Here is a 24,931-nt window from a genome sequence, read left to right on the forward strand (position 1 = left end):
ATTTGAGAACGTAGAAAAATAATATTTTGGGATTCTGATAGTAAAAGATGTGATTTAAATTTAATTTGTGATGGAACTTAAATTCCTATTAAATACTAGAGGAAGTACCATTCTTTTTAGGATACGAGGGTATAAATCTAAAATTATAAATTCTTGAAATATTCCTAAGTTCGCACAATACTAAAATATTTATTGAAAATAAATTTGAATAACTGTTGATGGTTGAAGAATTTTAAAATATTGAATTGAAAAGGATTAAAATGTCGATTGAAAGAAGATTTTGTAAGACAATTTTAGTAGAACGAACTTGCTAGAATATTTTCCTAAAATTAATTTGAGCATTTGTCAGTGGATAAACCTGCTAAAATTTTTCTATTATGAACTTACTAGAACATTTTATATTATGAATTTGCTAGAACATTTTCTGCTATGAACCTGCTAAAATATTTCCTAATTATGAACCTGCTAAAATATTTTCTAATTATGAATCTGCTAAAATATTTTCTAATTATGAACCTGCTAAAATATTTTCTAATTATGAACCTGCTAAAATATTTTCTAATTATGAACCTGCTAAAATATTTTCTAATTATGAACCTGCTAAAATATTTTCTAATTATGAACCTGCTAAAATATTTTCTAATTATGAACCTGCTAAAATATTTTCTAATTATGAACCTGCTAAAATATTTTCTAATTATGAACCTGCTAGAATATTTTCTAATTATGAACCTGCTAAAATATTTTCTAATTATGAACCTGCTAAAATATTTTCTAATTATGAACCTGCTAAAATATTTTCTGATTATGAACCTGCTAAAATATTTTCTAATTATGAACCTGCTAAAATATTTTCTAATTATGAACCTGCTAAAATATTTTCTAATTATGAACCTGCTAAAATATTTTCTAATTATGAACCTGCTAAAATATTTTCTAATTATGAACCTGCTAAAATATTTTCTAATTATGAACCTGCTAGAATATTTTCTAATTATGAACCTGCTAAAATATTTTCTAATTATGAACCTGCTAAAATATTTTCTAATTATGAACCTGCTAAAATATTTTCTGATTATGAACCTGCTAAAATATTTTCTAATTATGAACCTGCTAAAATATTTTCTAATTATGAACCTGCTAAAATATTTTCTAATTATGAACCTGCTAAAATATTTTCTAATTATGAACCTGCTAAAATATTTTCTAATTATGAACCTGCTAGAATATTTTCTAATTATGAACCTGCTAAAATATTTTCTAATTATGAACCTGCTAAAATATTTTCTAATTATGAACCTGCTAAAATATTTTCTGATTATGAACCTGCTAAAATATTTTCTAATTATGAACCTGCTAAAATATTTTCTAATTATGAACCTGCTAAAATATTTTCTAATTATGAACCTGCTAAAATATTTTCTAATTATGAACCTGCTAAAATATTTTCTAATTATGAACCTGCTAAAATATTTTCTAATTATGAACCTGCTAAAATATTTTCTAATTATGAACCTGCTAGAATATTTTCTAATTATGAACCTGCTAAAATATTTTCTAATTATGAACCTGCTAAAATATTTTCTAATTATGAACCTGCTAGAATATTTTCTAATTATGAACCTGCTAAAATATTTTCTAATTATGAACCTGCTAAAATATTTTCTAATTATGAACCTGCTAAAATATTTTCTGATTATGAACCTGCTAAAATATTTTCTAATTATGAACCTGCTAAAATATTTTCTAATTATGAACCTGCTAAAATATTTTCTAATTATGAACCTGCTAAAATATTTTCTAATTATGAACCTGCTAAAATATTTTCTAATTATGAACCTGCTAAAATATTTTCTAATTATGAACCTGCTAGAATATTTTCTAATTATGAACCTGCTAAAATATTTTCTGATTATGAACCTGCTAAAATATTTTCTAATTATGAACCTGCTAAAATATTTTCTAATTATGAACCTGCTAAAATATTTTCTAATTATGAACCTGCTAAAATATTTTCTAATTATGAACCTGCTAGAATATTTTCTAATTATGAACCTGCTAAAATATTTTCTGATTATGAACCTGCTAAAATATTTTCTAATTATGAACCTGCTAAAATATTTTCTGATTATGAACCTGCTAAAATATTTTCTAATTATGAACCTACAATAGAATATTTTCCAGTAGTGAACTTACTAAAATATTTTCTATCGTAAACCTGTTAGAATATTTTTCTAGAACAAATCTTCTTAAATTGTTTATTTTGCTAGAATGAATCTGCAGCTAGTGTCTATTTTGGCGATACCAAGTGTAGAGATTCTATTGGATCTGGTATCTTCATTTATATATTGGTACCATATTTCTGGCTTTCTCTTTCTTTCATTATTAATGGTTGAAGGTGATAAAGAAAGGAAAGAAAAATCAAATGAATTGTTCATCATAAACAAAAGGAAATAACACCAAAAGTAGTAAAACTATTAAAACCATAGCTGGAGAGAGAAAGTAGAAAGTGACTAATTTCTTTTTTTTTTTTTAATTTATTTAACTGGTTTTGAGAATTCACTTTTTCATGATTCAAGCAATTTACCCTGAGTTGAATAGGTTAACCCAACAGGGCATATATATATATATTAAATCACTAGAATATGATGTGCAGCCTGTATTTCAAAGTTCCATCCAGCAAATCTTTATTATTTGCATTAAAATAAAAAATATTACAAATATTTTCAAGTTGTGCTGTAAAAAATGGATTTTAAAAGTCGAAATTACTTACGAGATTACTTCCCCCTTGTTTTCAGGGCTTTTCTCTCCCACGTAAAACTCTGAACCCTGGGGACTGGGTTGCCGAAATTGTGAATCCTCAAACCGAGTGAGATCAGGTTGTGAACGAGTCCGTTCCACTTTGTCGAGCATCTCGTAAGATCGACGCAAGTCTTTCTTTATAGATTCACCGTCTGACTTTGCCTTGTACTTGGGAGGTGGAGGTAAGTTGCTCAAGTATTGCAGGACCTGTGGGTCCATATTCTGTTGCGTATAACATTGGTTTGCATAGGCAATGTTGCTGGGCATTGAAACGGTTGCATTTAAAGGAATAATGCGCGAATCAGTGGGACCAGTGATAATCTGATTGTTCTCCCAGGCAGAAGAAACCGAAAGAGGTACAGTTGTCGAATAATACTGCGAAGAAGAAGGGGTCATATACATGTTGTTCATTGTATGGGGGTTTGGGTTGGCGAAAACGGTTTGGTCATTTATGTTTTTCAGATCAATAGGCATTCCAAGACGAGCCAGCATACTGTAACCCTCTGGCATCGGTTGAAGATCATAGTATATCTCTTGGGGATGGGTTTCTTCTCCTTGTGGTTCCTGTCTTTGACAGGTGCTCAGGTTTTCACTGGATGAAAGGGAGACATCAGTGCTCGTCTCACTCCCAGAAAAGCTCTGACGAAGGCCTGAATTTGCAAACAAAAGAAAAAAGTTATAATATAAATTGGTATGTAATAACTATCAAAGAAAACAGTCAAAATGACAACATGCAAAGAGAATATCAAGTTATGTTATGGTGATCCTATTGTGTCATTAAATGAACTCTTCCCAAAGCTACAAATAATAATAAACACATATATATTTACCATTAATCTTATATGCATCAATGCTATTGCTGCTGCCATCTTCAACGCACTCATGGAAAACAAATGTGCATACATTGAACGTATATATAAACGAGTATAAACTCCAAAAGTGAACTGTTTTGTATGTCTTTTAAAAAGTTGGATTAAGAATGTTATGGTGATCCCCCTTATTTTGTCACTACGCAGACTCTTCCCAACACATAAATAGTGATAATGCAATAAAGTCACTATGACCAAGTCAGAAGCAGTCTCTGGCAACGCATTACTTCTGTACTTCCTGTAAGTACCTTTATTAACTGTACCTCCCTGCTGTCTTATTTCTTTTTGGCTCTTTCAGGCCACAACAGAGAAGATAGTTAAAAAGAGAAATGCCCAACTGCAATCAGTTGAATGCAAAGGTCTAAGACTCAAATATAAAGCATAAAATACTGTTAAATATTATGAAAGAGGAGAATATTTTGAATTATGGCCACAACAAATTAACTAAAGAAGTTTTCTAAGAAGGATTAAACTGAATGGTGGATTGTTAATTTAGTCATGTGACATGGAGGGATTTGAAGTTAGAATAGTTGCAGTTTGAAAGTTGAAAAATTTATGTAGTTCAATAATCTGCTAGATATGGATGTTTAGATGAGGGGATGATCTAGCAATTATTTAATAAATAAATGGATTCATAGCTAAAAATTAATAGAGTATGTTTTAGGATTAAATGGTCATCACATTATTTTCCATTTATGAACATATTCCAACTTTCTATCTGAGAGAAAGTATCCAGATAGCAGAATCTGTCTTGGGCCATGAACAAGACCATTCACTTATGTATGGAGTATTATTGTCATATTTGGGCTGGTGCATCTGCTACTAGTCTCTCGCTCCTAAGGTCCAAAAGAGAGTCTCCAACCTGATAGGTTCTGAACTGTCATCTAAGCTTCAGCCTCTGTCCCACCGACGAAATGTTGCATCCCTCTGCTTGTTCTACAAATATTTTAATGATGAATGCTCTGATGAACTGTAAGCACTTGTGCCCCAATGACGTAAATACCCTCGACAAACCCGACAAGCAGCTAAATCCCACCCCTACACAGTGGAGATCCCTAGATGTAAGAAAGCTTTCTACTCCAGTAGTTTCTTCCCCAGAACCGCTAGACTTAGAAATTCCACTCCGGCTCCCTGCTTCCCCAACTGTACTGACATGCAGAAGTTCAAGTGTAACGTGAACCAACATCTTACTTCCTAACTCCCTACATAGTACCCCTGGTGCTTATGTCCCTGATAGTAGCCCCTACACCAAAGTGGCAATGTGCCTTGTTTGGGGTGAAAATGTAAAAAAAAAAAACCCCAAAATAATATAGCCCCATACGAAAGACTATATAACATCTATGAATAAAGAGTATTTGTTTGTGTGCATGATTGAAACGCTAAAATGGTGTATTGTTTTAAATTGTATCTTAAAACCAGTGAGATTGCTCAAAGAATTTAAGAAAACGAATGAATGTGAGGTGATAGCAAACAAAATAGTCCAAATCATTTAAAGAAAATAAATTGAAACAAATATAAACACAAGAAGAATCATTCTATTTTCATTCATAAGATAAGAGACACTTTATCTGAGTGTATTTGTCTGTCCGTCATTCACAACTCATAAGAGATCTTAACTACTTTTTAAAATAATAAATTCCCAACAAATAAAGCAGATGCAATCGAAACCACAATCTTAAGATCTTTATCTGATGTGATTTTCTTATAAATAGATCTAAAAACATTACCATAACAAAATAATTAGAGCTTTGAAGTGACGTCATAAATTTATGTAGTGTTTCAATATATATATATATATATATATATATGTTTCAATATATATATATATATATATATTGTGTATCAAAGTATGGTTGTAACACTGTCGCTTAGACAGAACCCCAGTGTTTCACTGGTTTAAATAAATAATTTGTATAAATATTATATAATTCTAAAAATGCCCTTATGAATCTATGTGACCAGAAGGAACTAGTCCTCTTTGGACATCTCTCTTTTTAAACCATCTTCTTCAGGCATGCCAAACTCAGGATCTCCTGAGAGGCACGTGTCATGAGGGTCATGTTTATCTAATTGTAGTTTAATGAAATATTGCAGAATATTTTTGCTATACAATACTTATATACAAATGATCTTTTTAGTCAATCATTATTTTGGTTGGTTAATTGGTTGTTTTTTTTTTCCTGGCGTATCAACTCTTTTTGGGTTATTTAATGCAGTTATTTTGGAAATAGTATTCATGTTGTATCCAGTTATTTTGTAAAAGGTTTTATTCTCCAAGGTCTTTGTATCTTCAATTGCTAGTTTGTAGTGTTTGGTTTGGTTGTTTTATAGTAGATTTTATCGTTTTTGTTCCCTGCCCTACAGAACTTGAATGAGTTTTGCAATGGGAGAGGGAATCATTATTTTGGTAACACATTAAAAATTACATTAACTTCAATTTTAATTCATCAAGCTTTGGAAAAAAAGTGAAATTTTGGCCATATTTAACCCAGGGATTCATTTGTGTTTTTTCTCTTTAAAAGAAAAAAAAAAAACATTTTGAACAAAGAAAACATTTTTTAGTGAATGAATCATATTTATCAAGTTTAAATTATAAAACCTGCAATTTTTGTTGATAAATGAGGAATGACATTTTCTTTTATATGGGTTGCAAGAGTGATTGTAAAAGGCCCCATACAGCTCACAGGCTGCATGTTTGACATTCCTCATCTACTTAACTCAACCAATGAATTGCTTAAATAAATACACATGAGATGTGAAATGTTACATATTTCATCTGATAGACAATTTATTGACTTACCAGGCTGCAGTAATTGTTTCGAATGTCCCGGATATGGGGGTGGATCTCTGTAGGCTGAAGACTGCATGTTTATGAGTAGTTATTAGGGGTAGTTTCAACCCACAGAGTTGCAGAAATAAGCTGAAAGAACGAAAACAAAAATGAGTTAGAAATCATCAAAAAAGAAAATCTTAGGATTCAACATTTAACAAAACATGTTGTCATGTGTATCTATAATGCATCCTGTTCTAAAAAAGACACTGTTTAAACTAATTGTGTGTTATATTCTATAACTTAATTTAAACATTGTCTGGAAACAGTTGTAAATGAATTGGATAGGTGTGTATGTACTTTTTTGTGAAATTTTAACAATAGGAATTAAACATCAATTAATATTCTTCAAATTTCAGTTTCTTTTAAATATTTTTAAAGGAGTTTTAGGGTGTATAATATGAGCACAATCTCCCATTCGAAAATTCAAATATATCAGATTTCCATTAAATTTGCTCCAGACTCATTAGGATTTCTTGAATTTCAATTTTTCTTAAGACTCCTTGAATTTTAGACATTTTCTAGAATCAAAATTGTGTAATGGATTTTAACCAAAATTAAAATAATGAGTCTAGATACGTTTTGTATCCATTAAATTTTTTATTTAAATCTTTGTTATAAAAGTGGAATAAAACTGGGGAATTACTTTTACTTGTCCTGTGACGGGTATTATTTTAATTAATTAAAATAATAATAATAGAACTGGTTTCTTCTGTGGAAAAAAAAACCCCAATTAAATCGCCTGACGAGGACTTATGGTTTTAACCGACCATTCGTCTGAATGTCCAGTGTCATAACCATATAAATTTGTTTATATATATATATATATATATATATATATATATATATATATATATATATATATATTATATATATATATATTTTATATATATGTATATATATTTTTGTCTAAGTATTTTCATATCTATCTAAATCTATTTATATTTTCAGTGCTTATGCACTTATATGTTGAAATAATAACATTTTTTCAAAAAGCCATTCTTAATAAGGGGAGAGAGAGTGAGCTTTTAAACTATTCTGTACTCTCATCTAACAATTTAATAAATAAAATATATGGAAAAAATAGAATTTAACTTGAAAATTAAAAAAAAATAAAATAGCAAGACCCTAAACTGCACAAGCACCAAATTATGCTTGACATGAATACTCAGAGATTTTCATAACTATCACATTTATCCATTTTTACTAAAAAGATTCTTGGCAACTCTCAACGAAGCCAACAAAGCCATTGGCTGATTTTTTTTTCTTTCTTTTACTGTCTGCAAGAAGGAACATGTGTATCCCAGTCTGCGGGTGAATAAAAACTTTGTATATAAATAATTATTGGGCTTTATAATTTCTTCCCCTGCTTAGAGGCGCAGGATGGAAGCCGGTGTCTATTTTATCAGGCAGCTAAGATTAGGTCAGCTTGGTGGGAAACTTTTTTCGCAGACGGAGCTGAGAAAGGTAGGGGATGGTGTTGGCAGCAAATGATTAGATTGTTTGAAAAATACTGGGTGATTTTTTTTCGCACTCACATTTAAGAAATAGTTGGTTTATGCTGCTATTTTTTGCAGTGTTTTATACAACATTTAACATGCTAAATAATTGATTGGCACCAAGAGGCTTGCAGACGTCCCCGGTGATGCCCGGCACAAACTTTTTGAATGCATGACCCAAACACACAAGTATGACTGGATGCCCCCTCACCTCCAGCAAGCTTGCCACTGTCCTCCTAAGGGAACACCACTGTGTAAGCAAATAAAGTGGTCGACCATAATCAAGGGCTCCTACACTGAGATGTAGGGAAGGGCATCACTCTTTTTTCCAGAATTACTCCACTTCTTGATCCTCATCATATAATGCTGAGTGTTTGCATATGTTTAGACCAAGTACTGAACCCTGGTCTCCGGACCTTAGGCAAGCACCCTAACCATTATGGCACACTGTATGTGCTCATCAATACATTTCCAATCAATTTTTAGTACAGAAATTCAGAAGCATACATGGAGCAACCACAGCATTAATAATATAATTCACAAATAAATTTTATAAATTTCATTTACAAACATCAGAAGGATTTTGAAGTTGGTACGATGAGAGAGCGATTTTTTTTTTGATAAGGAAACCACCACTTATCAAGTTCTACAGTTCACTCAAGGATACGGTTAATGAGTGTACTATGGTCACTGATACAACAGCATACGAATCATTAGTGGCGGAAATTGGCTAGAATTTGACTATTCAACAGAACATCTTAACAAGAACCTGTTTACATTGGACTTGAAGACGACCATAGTCGTTATTTTCCGAACAAAAAAAGAAAAAAGAAGTCCAGTAGAGATTATGGTGTACTTATTAACCTTTCTTATACATGTTTTTATCTACCCGTTTTGTGTGCACATTCTTGGAAAATGTACTTAGAAAAAGCAGATAAGAAATTCTGAGTAGTAAATAAATGTGCAGCAGAAAATATATTTGTAGGTGGTAATCAAAAACAGATAAACTGATAGATGGTGCGTTTTGCATGCTGCCTTTTGGCTAAGAGCAAAGTGTAGCAATCTGTTCTGATACTCCATCGTTTTTGTCTTCGGTCAGTGAAGTAGAAATCCTTCTAGACCGAGGCAATTTAAATCTTTGCCCTAATCCAGAGAGTTCCTTTTTGGGGTAGCTGGATGTTCCCGACAATTAAAAGCCGACATCATTCTGTCTAACTCTGCTTTTTTAAATCAGTACTATATATATATATATATATATATATATATATATATATATATATATATATATATATATATATATATATATGTGTGTGTGTGTGTGTGTATATATATATATATATATATATATATGTGTGTGTGTGTATATATATATATATATATATATGTGTGTGTGTGTATATATATATATATATATATAAAACATTCAATAAAGAATTGGTTCTATAATAATAAATACGAAATCTGCATGAATTAAAATATATTTAAGCGTATTATACGACCGCCCCCCCCCATCGTTCCTAAGTACTAAATGAATAAAATAATAAATTAATGTGTGATTATATTGATGTGAGCGATGGAAGATGCATAGGAAAACTCAAATTCACTTTAAAACGATTTATTTTATAAAAATACAACTAAGTGATCAATTTACGTTGTTTTTTTTTTTTAGTGGACTACATTTTATTTTTGTCCCGCATATATAATTTTTCTTTATCTTTTTGTTTTTTTTCATTTAGCGGGGTGAAGGGGGTGGGGAAATTTGTTCTAAACAGGCGCCAGTTTTCAAATAGTCCAATGAATGTTAGCAACTACAGTAGATTTTACCAGAATAATGTGTGTATATATATATATATATATATATATATATATATATATATATATATATATATATATATATATATATATATATATTTCTTAAGTGAAAATGTTTTTTTTTTTTTTTTTATTATAAATCTTTTACCATAGTACCTGAGATGGAACATTATACGGTTTCCGTCCCCCACCCCCTTCGTCTATAAGACTGGCTTTTATCTGTAGCCATTTTATTTATTTGTATAAGAACCTGACGGTTTTGGCAAAGCCAAGCGAGAGATACAACGCCTCCATTGGCTGCTGATGACATCACAGGGAAAACTTGGTTATAAATACTTGTTGTCAGACGAGAAGCATTAATCATAAGAAAAAAAAAAAAGGTGGGAATTCAGCCAGTAAGGTTAAAAATATCTAATATTTTTATTTAACTTACAGAATATCTGGTTTGAGTAAGCATTTTACAATTTCAAGATATCAAAAATTCAAAAACACAGGAAGATTACACATGAAATAAAGTGGGTCAAACAATAGGGGAAAAATTGGATCTTGGGTTTATTTTCGGCACCCTTAAACCCCCTATCTTTCAATTCTTTAGTCCTCCTGTTTCACGAATGATATTTCTGACAAACGGGGAAGAATTGCTGTTTTAAAAGTGGGTTGTTATTTTGAGCAGATGATATACTTTTATTCCTCTTATAGCATCCACCACCATTTGACGGTCAATCTATCCATCTTGCTAATCCTTACTCTCGAATGGTTTGTTTTTAAAACTCTAATGACTCGTTAGTTTTTAAAAAAAATATCAGTTATTAGGATTTTCGGTTGCCGAATTGATTGAGTCGAATTATTATTATTATTATTATTATTATTATTATTATTATTATTATTATTATTATTATAATAATAATAATAATAATAATAATAATAATAATTTTTTTTTTTTTTTTTTTTTTTTTAATTCAGAAACGAATTAACTTAATATTATTTTTGTACTCACTTTCAATGAAAAAGAAGCCGGAAGACCAAAGAAGTCCGCTTCTTAAAAAAAAAAAAAAAAAAAAAATGATTGCCGGACTGAATATCAAAACTGAATCTGTTTTAATTTGAGGAAATGAGATATATTTCTTTGATATAATAATCCTAGATTTAACTTATGAAATTAAAACCAATTTTTGGTTTATTCAGTGAGATGAGGATGGGTCGTCTTCATCTCAGGTATTACCACCTCCTTTTGGTTGGGTTTTGAATCTTTAGGTATCCCCAAAACAATGTGAAAAACGGAGCACATGTTCCCATGACGTCAGATTTGTGTTAACTATACGAACTATGGAAAAGCAGAAGCGACTTAATGATTTTTTAAAACCTTAGTTTATCTTCTTCAAACTGCAATTAATAATTAATCTTTGCTATAATTTTGTTAGGTTTTAAGATTTACACAGTTTAATGATTAATAATATTATAAACATTTGTATATTAAATATGAAATACGGTTTTACTGAATGGCCTTTTGGTTACTTACGGGCTTCCATATTTTGTTCGGTAAAAAGAGACGAACAAAATATGAGGGGGGGCTACAAAATGCTTAATATTTGTGCAATAATATTTTCAAATCGTTTTAATCTGGCGATAAAATAGCTGACAAGAGCCATGTTTATGTAAAAACGTAATATTAAAAAAAAAAATTAAACACAATTAATTAAAAATCTATGTTGTAACAGAACATTTTGAAATAATGGAGTTTTAATCGTTTTAATCTTTTAAAAATTAATTAATGTTTACAAAGTTTCTTTTTCTTGGCAATTCAACTGATTATAGTATATATTAATTCCGAAAAACGCTATTTAAAAAAAAAAACATAATAATATTAAATGTATATCAATTGCAACTTCAAGGTAAATTTTTGTTCAATACGTGTTTTAAAAAATAAATATTTTTTACTTACTTGAACTCTTGTGTTTCATAATAAATAGAAATTTCGATAGATTTAAATGTATTTTGTTCGAATTTCAAAAAAATAAATAGGGGGGGGGAACACGCACTAAAAAAATATTTCCTCTCATATATTTTATGGAAACTGCATTTTATATGTAATTTCATTCTAAAGTGGGTAAATATCGAAAATTTCACGAAAATCTGACCATTAGTTGATTTTTGCTAGATTTATTAAACACGGGTATGTTTTCACGTTCAGAATGTCTACTACATTAGAACGTTATTTGAAAACGCCAATTATGTAAACACGATTTTCGTTTCGCAATTTCATTATTTTTGTTCGATGAAAAAAATTTTTAAAAATTATTACTGGTTTATTTTGCCCTTCTTTTAAATGGTACAAAAGTTATACTGATAATATTAATTTATAATAAAGTTACATCGTGTTACATATAGTGTGGGATAATTCTGTGGTGAATTTTGGCAGTCCCTATGCATCTCATAAAATAAACCATAACAAACGGCAATAAGGAACTGGGTTATAGATAAGTTTGGAGCTTATACAGAGTGACCCCCCAAAAAAACAGAACATTCAATTGTTTTTCTGAGCATTTTACAGTCAACGGAGAAAAAAAGACCAAAGACCCTAGTGTTTTGATGTGATGTTTTGAATATAATAAACTAGTTATGACCAAAGTTTCATTTCATTCGGACAAAACACTAAGAAACGGGGCTTAATTAGGGTTGGGGCCCGTTTTGGGGGGGGGGGGGGTCACACTGTATGAATGAATGTAGTATGTAGAGATTATTTGTAATTGTGGCTCTCATGCGAATATTAACCACGATTAGACACGGTTTTCAAACGAATTATTTATAAATCTTATAATTTTTTGTAAGCCCAAATAAACGAATAATAAAAAAAAAGTTAATTTAGAAGAAATATCACAGCTACAGTTATATCGAATGTTATTCTCTCGACGAAAGAAGTTCATGATGGACATTATTGATGCACCTGCTGATTATGGGATTAGCTGAGGTAACTGCATTGTGATTATTTGCACACTAATATAGTTGAGAAAAGTTATAAACCTACGTTCAATGAATTGCTTACGATAAGGATTGTGTTTCAGCATTGAATAACACCCGAAAGGGTTGATGTGTCATTAATTCCACTAATACCTTGTACTATTCACGTAATAAAACATGTTTCTGAATTTTTTGAGATGAGGATCGATAGCTTGAATTGTTTAGATTATGCAGGGTATTGTTTTCATCTTGAGTGCTATTTTCAAAACGTTTCGGTCAATATAATCTCTTTGTCGAACTCGGAGAAAAAAAAAATCCGAGCAGATCCCAGAGTTCTACAAGATAAACCTGGAAAAGGTTGGATGTTACATCGACCAAAACGTTGTGAAAATAACACTCAAGATGAGAACAGGAGTCTAACAGTCTGTGAATGTTCTAGAGAAATCAATCTTATATAATATATTACTTTATGTCTTTCGTTGCAAGATCCAATCCCATGACTTCAATTGGCCACACTCTAGTCTAAACTTGTTACTTTTTCTTTCAGAAGACAGATTGTTTTTTTTTTTTGCTACAGAACTTTCAGGACTTTACAAAGTCACCATAATACTTTGACATTGTTTGGGACAAAAGGTCAGTTCGGGTGGGGGTGGGGGGACGTTCGTAGATTGCTGATGGCAACAATGTTGATAGCTTCAAGAGGAATTTATCCACAAGTTGTTGACCTCAATCACCCACTGGAGGAAGCGCAAACACAGCTAACTAGACATGGATTAAAACAGAAAAGACAAACACAGTTGGTAACTTCCCTCACGTTTTTTTTAGCATTCATTACTGGAACCAAGAATGGCTGAAGAATGCTGAAAACTCAATTGTTAATCGACGTAGGTTGGTCGCCTTGATACAGCGAACTTATTTGGAACCGGTTCAATCCACTTTGTGTGAATGCTGTTATAAATGCAATTAAATACATGCCCAAACATCTAAAATGCGACATGTTTTGGAATTTGTTTAAATGACATTTTAAAAATGAGAATTGAGACATTGTTAAAAACGAGAATTGAGACGTTTTAAAAACGAGAAATGAGAATTTTAAAATGAGAATTGAGACATTGTTAAAATGAGAATTGAGACGTTTTAAAATGAGAAATGAGAAATTTAAAATGAGAAATGGGAATTTAAAAATGAAAATTGAGACGTTTTAAAAATGAGAAATGAGACAATTTTAAAAATGAGACAATTTTAAAATGAGAATCGAGACATTGTTAAAAATGAAAATTGAGACATTGTTAAAAATGAAAATTGAGACGTTTTAAAAATGAGAATCGAGACATTGTTAAAAATGAGAATTGAGATATTGCTAAAAATGAGAATCGAGACATTGTTTAAATGAAAATCGAGACATTGTTAAAAATGAGAATTGAGATATTGCTAAAAGTGAGAATCGAGACATTGTTAAAATGAGAATTGGTTTTTGGATTATTGGGATTACTTTTCCCATCTTGGTTTTTATTTCCACAACATTTCAGCTAATATAACTTCCAACCTTCTTCAGGTGCATCTTTACAAACTTATGGATTCTTTATCCATAGTTCGAAAAGATGCACCTGAAGTAGGTTGGAGGTTACAGTGGCCAACATATGAAAATAACAATCACAATTTGACTTACAGTTCGACTAATTCAAAATATGACATGTTTCTGCCAAAATACCATCTTGTAGACTATTTCATTGTGCTTCCTTGAAAATATATGCCATTATTGCTTGTTTAAGAAGAGTCTTGTGGCAATATATAGAACTTGTATATATCTATCCAAGTTGTCTAAATACATGCGTTTCCCATTTTTGAGTACTGAATATTCTGAGAATTGAGATCATCGATTGTCTTTGGAAATAATGTATAGATCTTCATAAAAGAATAGAGCACTCTCTGCTGTTGATAATGGTTAATGCAAGGATTGAGATTTCACTTACTTCTTAACTTGTGCCAAAAACATAATCCATACAAACAACACAAAACAGTTGACTTATACTTATGATCTCAATCAGAAACACTTGTGTGTATACCCACGTTGAAGAGCTATGGTATAATGAAACTGTCTCTGTCTCTGTCTCTCTCATGTAAAGCGAGAGAACAGTGAGTGTCGATGTGAAAAGGAGTGCAACAAAGATAAGCACATGTCATTGCCACTGTTGCGTTACTATTATTAGACTGGTGTCGTTTTGGGGAGAGCTGGAGAACCATACACAATCATAGATAATTAGGGTCTTTTATAACTACAAAAGAAAATGCTAATTTTCATAAGGGCCTTTGTCTTTTTTCTAGAAATGGACTGAGAATCCAAAAGAACTATCTGGTGTTTTATATCTTTTTATATGGTGTCCTTTGAAATCAGGAACCTTCAAACTTAAGCTTATTCTGTAGATATTCTGCTCATCAATATAAATTTATCGTGTCAGATTTTCAAAATCAGGTCAAAATAGCATTTAAGATGACGAATCCAACTCCGTTTTTTACTATCCAATTTTTATTTGTAACTGTTATACCATGTTATTGGCAATATAATAAAGTACTTACTTACATTTTTTATCGCTTAGTCCGACCCAGACGACTGCTTATATAGAACAATTTTAAACAATCACCTAACCATAAAAATTAACAAGGGAGATAACGCATTTTAAATTGACGAATATAATAGTTTTCAACCTAAAGTTAAAAAATATGTAAACTAATAAAAATTAACTAAAATGATTTTACTGCATCCCGGACAACGCCGTGTAGACAGAGACTGTAAGCATTAAGAGTTAAAACGTTTCCACCCAAAGCGATTATCATCTTGAAGACTTTGCAGCCATTGCTGCTTCAAGCAGATTCTCGTGACAATGGACAGACAAATAGAATGTAAAGAAAAGGAAAAAAAGAAAGAAAAATAATTGTCCTGATTGACACAATAAAGCCAACTTGTGTAAATGTCAGTTTTTCTTTCTTTTTTTTTTTTTTCTTTTTTTTTTTAAGTTTCTATTAACATAAAAATCAAGAGAGGCGGAGGGGGGGGGCGTACCCGCTACCCCTCATGTTCTGACAGGAAAAGTTCAAGATAGTTGAGCATTTTTTTTATTTATTTTAATCTTATTACGGATTACGTCAATGTCCTTACAACAAATAAAATAGGTCATTCCAGCGTCTTTCTATAAAGATGAGCAAAGATGAAAAGAAACGAAAAAACAAAACAAAAAACTCGCACATATGTACACACATATAGACACACCCTATATATATATATATATATATATATATATATATATATATATATATATATATATATATATATATATATATATATATATGTGTGTGTGTGTGTGTGTGTGTGTGTATTATATTGTACATATTATATATATATATATAATATATATATTATATATATATAGAGAGAGAAGTTTTAAAATAAAGCTATTGCATAAACATTATATATATATATATATATATATATATATATATATATATATATATATATATATAATGTTTATACAATAGCTTTATTTTAGAACTTCTCTTTGTATACACATCTTCAGTGTTATACCCGCCTTTCAACTGCTCTCTGTCTCTTTTTCTGTCTCTCTCATTGTTAACTGGCTCTAAAAAGAAGATAAAGGAATAAAACAAGACAGAAAAGTCATCAGCAGCTGACTAACTGTTTGACATAGTTTCAGTGTTGTTTTCAAAACAACCACACTAATTTTACATTTAAAACACGGTACAGCTCTATATATTCAACTGTCAGGACTATCTAGTATTAACCAGTAGCATAAATGGAAAATATATAGAAGAATAAAAAAAGATCTGTGTAGCATCTTTCATTAAAACCCCTCTCGATCTCTGATAACTGAATAAATATAATCTATTATATAAATCTCATCTGTCTGTTTAAATGTATGCATGCATGCATGTATGTATGTATGTATGTATGTATGTATGTATGTATGCATGTATGTATGTATGTCTGCCGAAAACTTTCGACAGAGGCGACGGATTTTAACGAGATCAGTATCGTTTGGAACCTCAACCCTATGGACGACAAATATCGAAAAATTCGCTAAAAACATTAATTCCCAGGCTAGTAAAAAAAAAAAAAAAAAAAAAAATCTATATGTAGTCTGAAAAAAAAAAGTTTGAAATGTGTAAATATACTAGTATAATTGAGATTTCAACAAAAAGATACCGGAAGTAGTGCATTTAACAATTATTTCAACATATGTCCATGTTTCAAGTATGCTTTTAAGATTTCAAGCATAATACTAAATAGGAATTAATTAGTTCCTCATTTATAATTTAATAATATTTAAAGAAAACAAGATAAAACAATATTTATCATCTGTATAACAGTTATCATTGCATTATGTTCAGGCCACTCAAGTGCGGTTTTACCTAAAAAAATAATCTTATTTCATCCCTATGCTCTCATTTAGTTCCTAGTGATCCCAAGGGAATTAATATTACAATATATAGTTTTACCGTAATCATCGAATCTGATGATATATGGTTTCTAGGTGTATCCTGTGTAGTTTCTGACTTTTAGCCAAACACACACAAACTGAATTATAATTTTGTTTTATATATTAGACTAGTAGGGGTGGTGCTCGATCTAGCTGGTCGTAAAATACGCTTAAATATATTTTCATTCATGCAGATTTCGTATTTATTATTATTACAAAGTTAATTCTCTATTGAATATTATATTGTACCTAATATATAGTATTGATTTCAAAAGTAAAACTAATAAATAAACTGGGTGCCATCAGCTAAAATTGAAAAAGCGTTTAGTGCTCCAGTCACGTCCCCGTTTGAGCTAACCCGACAGACTGATAAGTTTTAAAATTAAGCCACATGCGCAAACTAATACAAATATGTCAGCAAGTGGAAACGAACATTTTGCATTTCAACTTGCTGACTTCTGTATCTGTTATTCATCCATCCAAACAAAGATTTTACTCATTATGAACCACCCTTGGAGTATTATGACTATTTTCTTTTAATTTCAGTGTTATTTGACCAGTAGTTTAAGAGTTTATCAGTTAAATATTTGTGCACAAGCAGACACACGCATCTGTTTTATTTATATAGATAAGTCACTTATCTTTACCTGTTCGTTTGAATTTCCAATTATGCCCAAAATGACCCCCCCCCCCCGCATTTGCTGTTCGCAAATGACAACTATGTGGCGTATCAGTATTCATCAGTTTAAAGATGCCTGTAGCCGCCATAAATTTTGCAAGCAGACAGGCGGCTACTAGAGTTTCTCGACAACATAGAAAAGCGGTGGCATATTGATAGGAAAGCGTAAGACAATACCAACAAGCATACCAAGAGAAAATGTGATCCTGGGAATGTTTCAAGTTAATCTTGCTGCCAAATAGAAGCCAAGTTAGAAGCGAGGGATTACAACCACCATTTTTTATAGGACAGTTTGGAGAGAGAGAGAGAGAGAGAGAGAGAGAGAGAGAGAGAGAGAGAGAGAGAGAGAGAGAGAGAGAGAGAGAGAAAGAGAGAGAGAATGAGAAAGAATAAAGAGGGTGAGAAAGAGTAACGGAAAGGGTGAGAGGGAAAGGAGAGAGAATGAGAGAGAAGGGAAAAGAGGGAGAAAGAGAGAGAGAGAGAGCAGGCGAGAGAGGGAGAGAGAGATATATAAGGTGAGAGAGAAAGAAGGGGGAAAGCAGGCTTTTCTGCTTTATGGTTGCCTTTCTTAATTCGGCTGATTAATTCGGGATCATTGTGTATTGTATCATAAGTGTATTTGATAATCTGTCACACAATCTCATGCAGCTAGGTAGAGTCCAGATATTTAGAAGCCTCAACAAAGAACCGAAAGCAACTCTTAGTAAAGGAAAGTGGATCCATTCCAGTTAAACTAATAAAATAAGCAAAGTTGAATCATCTTTGTCATTTTTCTTTCATGGGTAAACCTTGTTTCAGCTACCGGTTGAGAAAGATGTCATCAAAGCAAGAATGTGTGGACCTAAGCACTCAGGTCCACAAGTGATCAGTCTTTGACAGTAGAATTGCAATATGACTATCGTAGTTTAAGACGTGGCACAGACCAGGGAAGTTGGCTCAACTTGACCAGATTAAGCACAGCATCAGATAGAGAGAGATCGTACCTTCATCGGCTGTGTTCATTTTGTTTCATAATATTTTTGGTCAAGATTTGGTTCACTTTCGAGCATAACTCAAAACTAGTATTTCATCTCTCATTGATCGCACAAAACATGAAACATGCCTAGGAATTACCATTCTATTATTATCTGCTAACAAACAATATACTCAGTTTGGAGAGTATGCCAAAATTCATTTTGACACTTCATACCATGCAACGATATGTCTTTGACAATTAGATTCACAGGGTGAGCAGCTGTCCTCTTGTCAGGCTGAGGTATTGTTCTAAATCAGTCTACCCCTTCTAATTTTACCTTCCCTCTTTGATAAATGTTTGATTTACAGCCAATCGTCTGAGCCGCCCCTACCAGGGAATACTGACGAGGCTGCTCAGGCAGTTTCTGTGAGTTGAAGTGCACGATCTCTGGTGAGATGACCCTTTCGTCTACACCTAGTCTTTTGACACTTGTTTTTTTTTTGCAGTAGGAAGAACGTTAATATCATATTCAGTTTGGAGTCAATTTACAGAAATCAATCTAAGCATTGATTATCGAATTATCTTAATCATTTTGGGGGGGGAAAAACAAAAACTCTTCGGTCAAAGATTTAAAATGTTAAGTGAAATGGATGTCCTAAACTAGTGTGTTAGCAGGACGCTAGCTTGTTAGCAGCTTGCTGTCATTTATAATTCATAACAAGGTTCGTGTCCATTCAGATACTTGGGTGGAGTGTTTGCTTGCAGCACCCGCTATTCCAAAATGGTCACCAGTCTCAACAGCATTTACATTTTGTGATCTAATGAGAACTAGTATGTTTTGTGAATTTACTCGCAAGGATGTAAATCTCATTAAAATATTATCAGTCTTTTAAACGTCTCAACATTTGTAGATTGGATTAACAAAGATTATCCTTCTAATAATGACTAATCTAAAAGTCAAAATCTCCATGAATATTTAAGACAAAGAATGATTTGGAGGTCAAAGTTGGAGAGGGATTAAAACTGAGTAATTAATCCCTTTTAAGTGTTAGCCGATAAAATGTATGAACCTTTTTTTTTTTTTTACAAACTATTTGCCTTTTCCAATTGAATTTGTGGAGCAAGTCTTGGAATATCGGTATCACATATACCTGTAGCACTTTCCAGTTTGAGTAAGTGAGTTTACAAAGTAATTCATTCTTGTTAAGATGGATAGTTTGTTTATAAAGAAACTAAGATGCATTTTGGCAGATTTAATTTCCAAATTAAATAATATTTTAAAAATAGGATTTTAAAAATTTCTTTTGTATTCTTGATTTTAATAAAGCAAAGAGATTAGAAAGTAGAGCTTGGATTTACTTTTGACACTCTTGTAACACTTGCTTGCATTATTTTGTCCTTTAGTCCTCACATTCCATGAGCGATACATCTGAAAAAGGGCGAAGACTTGCTGTTTCTGGGTTGGAATCTATCCATATAACACTTATTGTTGGATAGTTTTTTACTCTGGATAGTTTTTTACCCTGGATATTGTTTTTTAGCTCCTGACATCAAGTGGCTTCATGCCTTGTCTAGAGCAACTTCCATAAAAAATAGTTGATTTAATAGTAAATGAATAAAAATAATGTATAACCCAAATGGAGGTGAGAATCACACACAGACATCATCACGGGATGTGGCCAGACAATTCTATTAATATAGAAACGATGATGAAGAGAAAAATCAAGTTTTTTTTTATACAAGGGAGTAATCACTTATCAAGGCCAGAATGACACTCGAGGATAAAGGTTAAGGAGTGCAAGGTACTCGGTGAGACAACAGCATAATGATCAGTAATAGTGGAAATTGGGTAGAATTTTATTATTTACGGAGGCAGCTCAACAAGAACTTGTTTACATTGAACTTGAAGACGACCATGTTGTAATGAGCTGGAAAGCAGGCCCGTAGTACAGAGTTCCACAGGCTGGCAGCTTTAAGAAAGAAACTTTGTGCATGGAATTTTCATTTAGATTTAGGCACAGACAGAGTGTGGGTGAGATTGCTGAACGTGGTTGTTGTTAAACCTAGTGCTTGTTATGAAAGTTTTGCAGGCGGAGGGTGCATAGATTGAAGCTCGGTCGAATACTTAAATAATAAAAATCAAATGAAAGACGAGAAAAAGTTTTGGCGAAGTTAATTACTAGAAAAAAAAATATAACGTCGTATTAGTCATTCTTACTTTTCAGTAAAGATGTCTGCAGTGGATACATGTGTTTGGGCTGCGTGGGTGAAAGGGAATATGGTGTCTAAAAGTAACAAGACGCAGCCTTATGGAATGAAAGAAAAAGAGGTTTTACTATGGGTGGAGAGTGGAGGGGTCGTGACACAACCTTCACCACCCTCCATCGGTACACATCAACGGCCTCCTAAAAAAATGTGGCAAAATTCATGGCAGAGCTGTAAGAAGCGCTTTACCAACAGTGAAAACAGGTTTCTAGAAGAGGGTTATATTTTGAGATACAGCAGAGAGTAGAGTAATAAAAAAATGGAAATAAGAATATATTAGTGTTGGAACGATTAATCGGAATCGGGAACCGAAAAAAAATCGCAATCTTGGGGGTATCAGGAAAAATTGTGCCTATTTTCCGATGCCAAAAACGATTCTTTTAATTGCCATTTTTATTTGATTCTGTTTAAAGCAAAATTTTTCACTGCAGGTAGTAATAATAAAATAATAAATATTTATTGATTTTAAACTTCCGGTAAATCTAAAATCTATAAATGACCACCCACAACTGTATTTTGACGTCTGAGAAAACATGTGCACATTTTTAATTTATTTTCTTTTTTTCAGTAATCAGAAATAAATAACAACTTTATACAAAAATATTTAGAGATTTGTAAAGAATCGGAATTGGTAATTGTATCGGAATCAGGAATTTAGTACAGAATCGGGAAAAATATTGACAAGTTTTGGTCACAGATAACTGGGCTTGATAAGGTATACCTATAGCTGTGACTGAAACAGGTTTTCCAAATGTGTAGCCAATTAATGTTTGCATAAATAGGAATCGTTAGAAGAATTAAATATAGATATAATATGTAATGTCACGAAGAAAGGATGCGTGAAAAAAGACAAAAGAAAAAACAAATTAAACGCTAGAAGAAACAATCAAAAACGAAACACACACACACACACACACACACACATATATATATATATATATATATATATATATATATATATATATATATATATATATATATATATACACACAGCTAGCTGAGCCAGTCTTATATACAAAAAATGTCTGTGCAACCTGCAACATCCATAGATTCGAGTTATCTCGATATTATTTTGGCTTTCAGATAATCGCAAATCTAGTTATGTCGACACTTGTTGACAGCGTTCCCATATTCTTAGGTCACAAGTTTGGATCCTGACCGGATCTCATTTCTCTTTTTGTTCATTATATTCCCAGATTCGTGGATGGCATAAGTATTCTATTTAAATTCATGGAAGCAAACGTGTGCCATTCGAAAATTAACGTTAAAATGTTGCCAACTATAGCAACATTAAATCCCCCGACGAAGAAAAGGTCTGTTTTGATTTGGGGAAAAACTGGAACTTCTCGAAACGGGTTACTCTGGATTGAGACAAAAATAACAGCGTCCTCAAAGTTAAACTAAAGGGATTTCACCTGCCCTGTAGAAGGGAAAGAACAAATACTGCACTTTAATCCTAGCCATATCGAGAAGAAGGAGCGTAGAAAGTGAACCTGGGGTACTTTCAGTAGCTTGCTAACTTTCGCTTCCCTTATATGATCATTTTATCATTTAGTATCCACTTTCTAAGGGCGATGTTTCTGAAAAAGGAAGAAAATTGCTGTTTTCTATCCATTTACATTTACTGTTTACTATTTTTGTTCTTTAAGTAGTATTTTTTAGCCCGTTATATCAAGTGGCTTCATACTTTGTCTGGGGCGATTTCCATAAAAATAAAATAAAAACAAGTCTAAAATTAACTAACATTTTCTGCTTAAGCAAATGTATGTCCATGGAGCAGCATAACATCTCCTCACGAGGGAAAAATTAGATACAGTGTTTGTTTTAATGTGTGTATCAGTGTGTGTGTGTGTGTGTGCGCGCGCGCGCGCGAGGGAGGGGACAGGGAAATAAAGTTCCCCCCAAAAGCGTCGCTCTGGATTGAGGCAAATATAACAATTGCTTTGAACTAAAAGCATTTTGGTTCCCCTGAAAAAAAATGAAAAAATAGATACTACGCTTTAATCCCAGCCTGAAGCGTCTGAGATTAATGGGTATGTATGAGAAGGGTCTTAATGTAAGCACACCATTTCCACGTGTGTATTGCGTGCTAAATATTCCTTAAAAGTACATCAGCAATAACTGAATCATTCTCTAAATAAAGCACATATCTTACAGACAACAAAGTTCCTTTGCAGATCAAATTACCATTTAGACTAGCTTCCACTGCTAATGTTTATATATATATATATATATATATATATATATATATATATATATATATATATATATATATATAGTTTTCCCTCCCTTACTTATATACAACTCCTCCAGTTATATTTCACAGAGCGTTAAGAAAGTCATATCCCAAGAAATGTTTATATAAATACCCGTCCCAGGACGAATAAAATTCTCCGAGCAAAACAGTTTTGCATCACCTTTAAGTGCCCCTTACGAAAATTAAAACCAATATATAATACAATGCTGCTAAACTTTGTGTCAAGAATCCTTGTTCCAATTTCGCTCAAAAGATTTTTTTTATTATTAAATCATTTAAGAAAAACAGAAAAATATCAAAAAAAAAAAAAAAAGCTCAATAATTTTGCTGCGAACTGTTATAATAAAACGGAAGTGAGCGATGTAAACAAAACTGCAGAGCTTAAAAAAAGGTCATCTGACGACTCGAATCAAATGCAAGTGAGTGATAATCTATACATTTGATTTCATTTTATAAGCCTTGCTCGAAAGACCATTGAGCACTCTATAGAAATGTAAATTTGAAATTTTGTTCAGTTATTTATTTTTGTGTTGTTTGAGTTTTTATGTATCGTTTTCCCATGGCGGGAAGATTAGATACAAGTTCAGAAAACTGAGATTTGAATAATCAGCACCCTAAAGCAAAAAAAAAAAATAAATAAATAAAATAAAACACATTGATTGAATAAAAATTACATGAGCAGCCCAAGCAGCATTCCCTGATCGGGTCGCCTGAGGTTAAACTAACCCCTTCTCATATGGTGAGAAAATAAAGCCTGGGAGAGTGGACCTCTTAGAACTGCACTATACTATAGCTTAGACTGACAGAGAACAAGCCATCATCAGAAAGGGCGTGGATTTGGTCATTCTACTTTTGGTATAAACTGACTTCGAAGGGTTGAAAAACGGTTGAGTTTCAATGTCAGCTTGAATTACTTGAATGTTTAGCAACAGTAAAGAGCAGTGATACATTGAAACGGTCGATAGGTTCTGCCATAAAGAAGAACAAATGTTGTGAGTTACCTGACACTCAACTGTAAGGTTCGACTGGAGGACGGCTACTACACAATGGAGTGTCTAAATATCTTCACTTTAAAATATTGAATATTGAATGAAGCAGAATGGGAACATGTTTACCGCAAAAGCACAGTTGGAAATAAGTCATACACCATCCACTATGACTATGCGATTTCTACAGCTACGTACCTAGAAAACGGAGTTATTACACCTGACATAATGATATGGGACAAGCAACCTTAGTATAAGTTAGTGCCCCTCAATGATTCTGGGTTAAACAGAGTTGAGAGAGAAAAGATAAAATACTAAGTTTTATGCATGACATAAAAAGAATCTGGAATGTTAATTAAATCTCCATCGTTCCAGTAATTATAGGAACAACTGGACTCATGAAAAAGAATTTAAAAAAACTACCTTGCAAATATACCCAGTGAAACAAGTGCAAGAGAGATTCAAACATTGCATTAAAGATATTTAAAAGATCTGGTTGGAATATATGAGATAGTGGGTGAATGTC

At 32.0% G+C, this 24,931-nt stretch overlaps 1 protein-coding gene across 13 annotated transcripts in view; it reads right to left on the reverse strand.

Moving 5' to 3' along the window:
* LOC145291978 (angiomotin-like protein 1) overlaps positions 1–24,931 on the reverse strand; it is a 98,107-nt gene that overhangs the window by 25,878 nt on the left and 47,298 nt on the right. For all 13 annotated transcript variants that reach the window (XR_013869513.1, XR_013869516.1, XR_013869515.1 and 10 more), the window contains exons 2-3: positions 6,472–6,591; positions 2,774–3,452 (exon numbers count right to left, since the gene is read on the reverse strand). Coding sequence is in view for 8 of the 13 variants with exons in the window: in XM_080137928.1 (XP_079994054.1) it covers positions 2,774–3,452; positions 6,472–6,538 (746 nt within the window). In the remaining 5 variants the exon portion in view is untranslated. The remainder of the gene's footprint in view (positions 1–2,773; positions 3,453–6,471; positions 6,592–24,931) is intronic.

The sequence above is a fragment of the Euprymna scolopes genome, chromosome 13 (assembly GCF_053919585.1).
Source record: "Euprymna scolopes isolate OS-2025 chromosome 13, ASM5391958v1, whole genome shotgun sequence".
NCBI lineage: Eukaryota > Metazoa > Mollusca > Cephalopoda > Sepiida > Sepiolidae > Euprymna > Euprymna scolopes.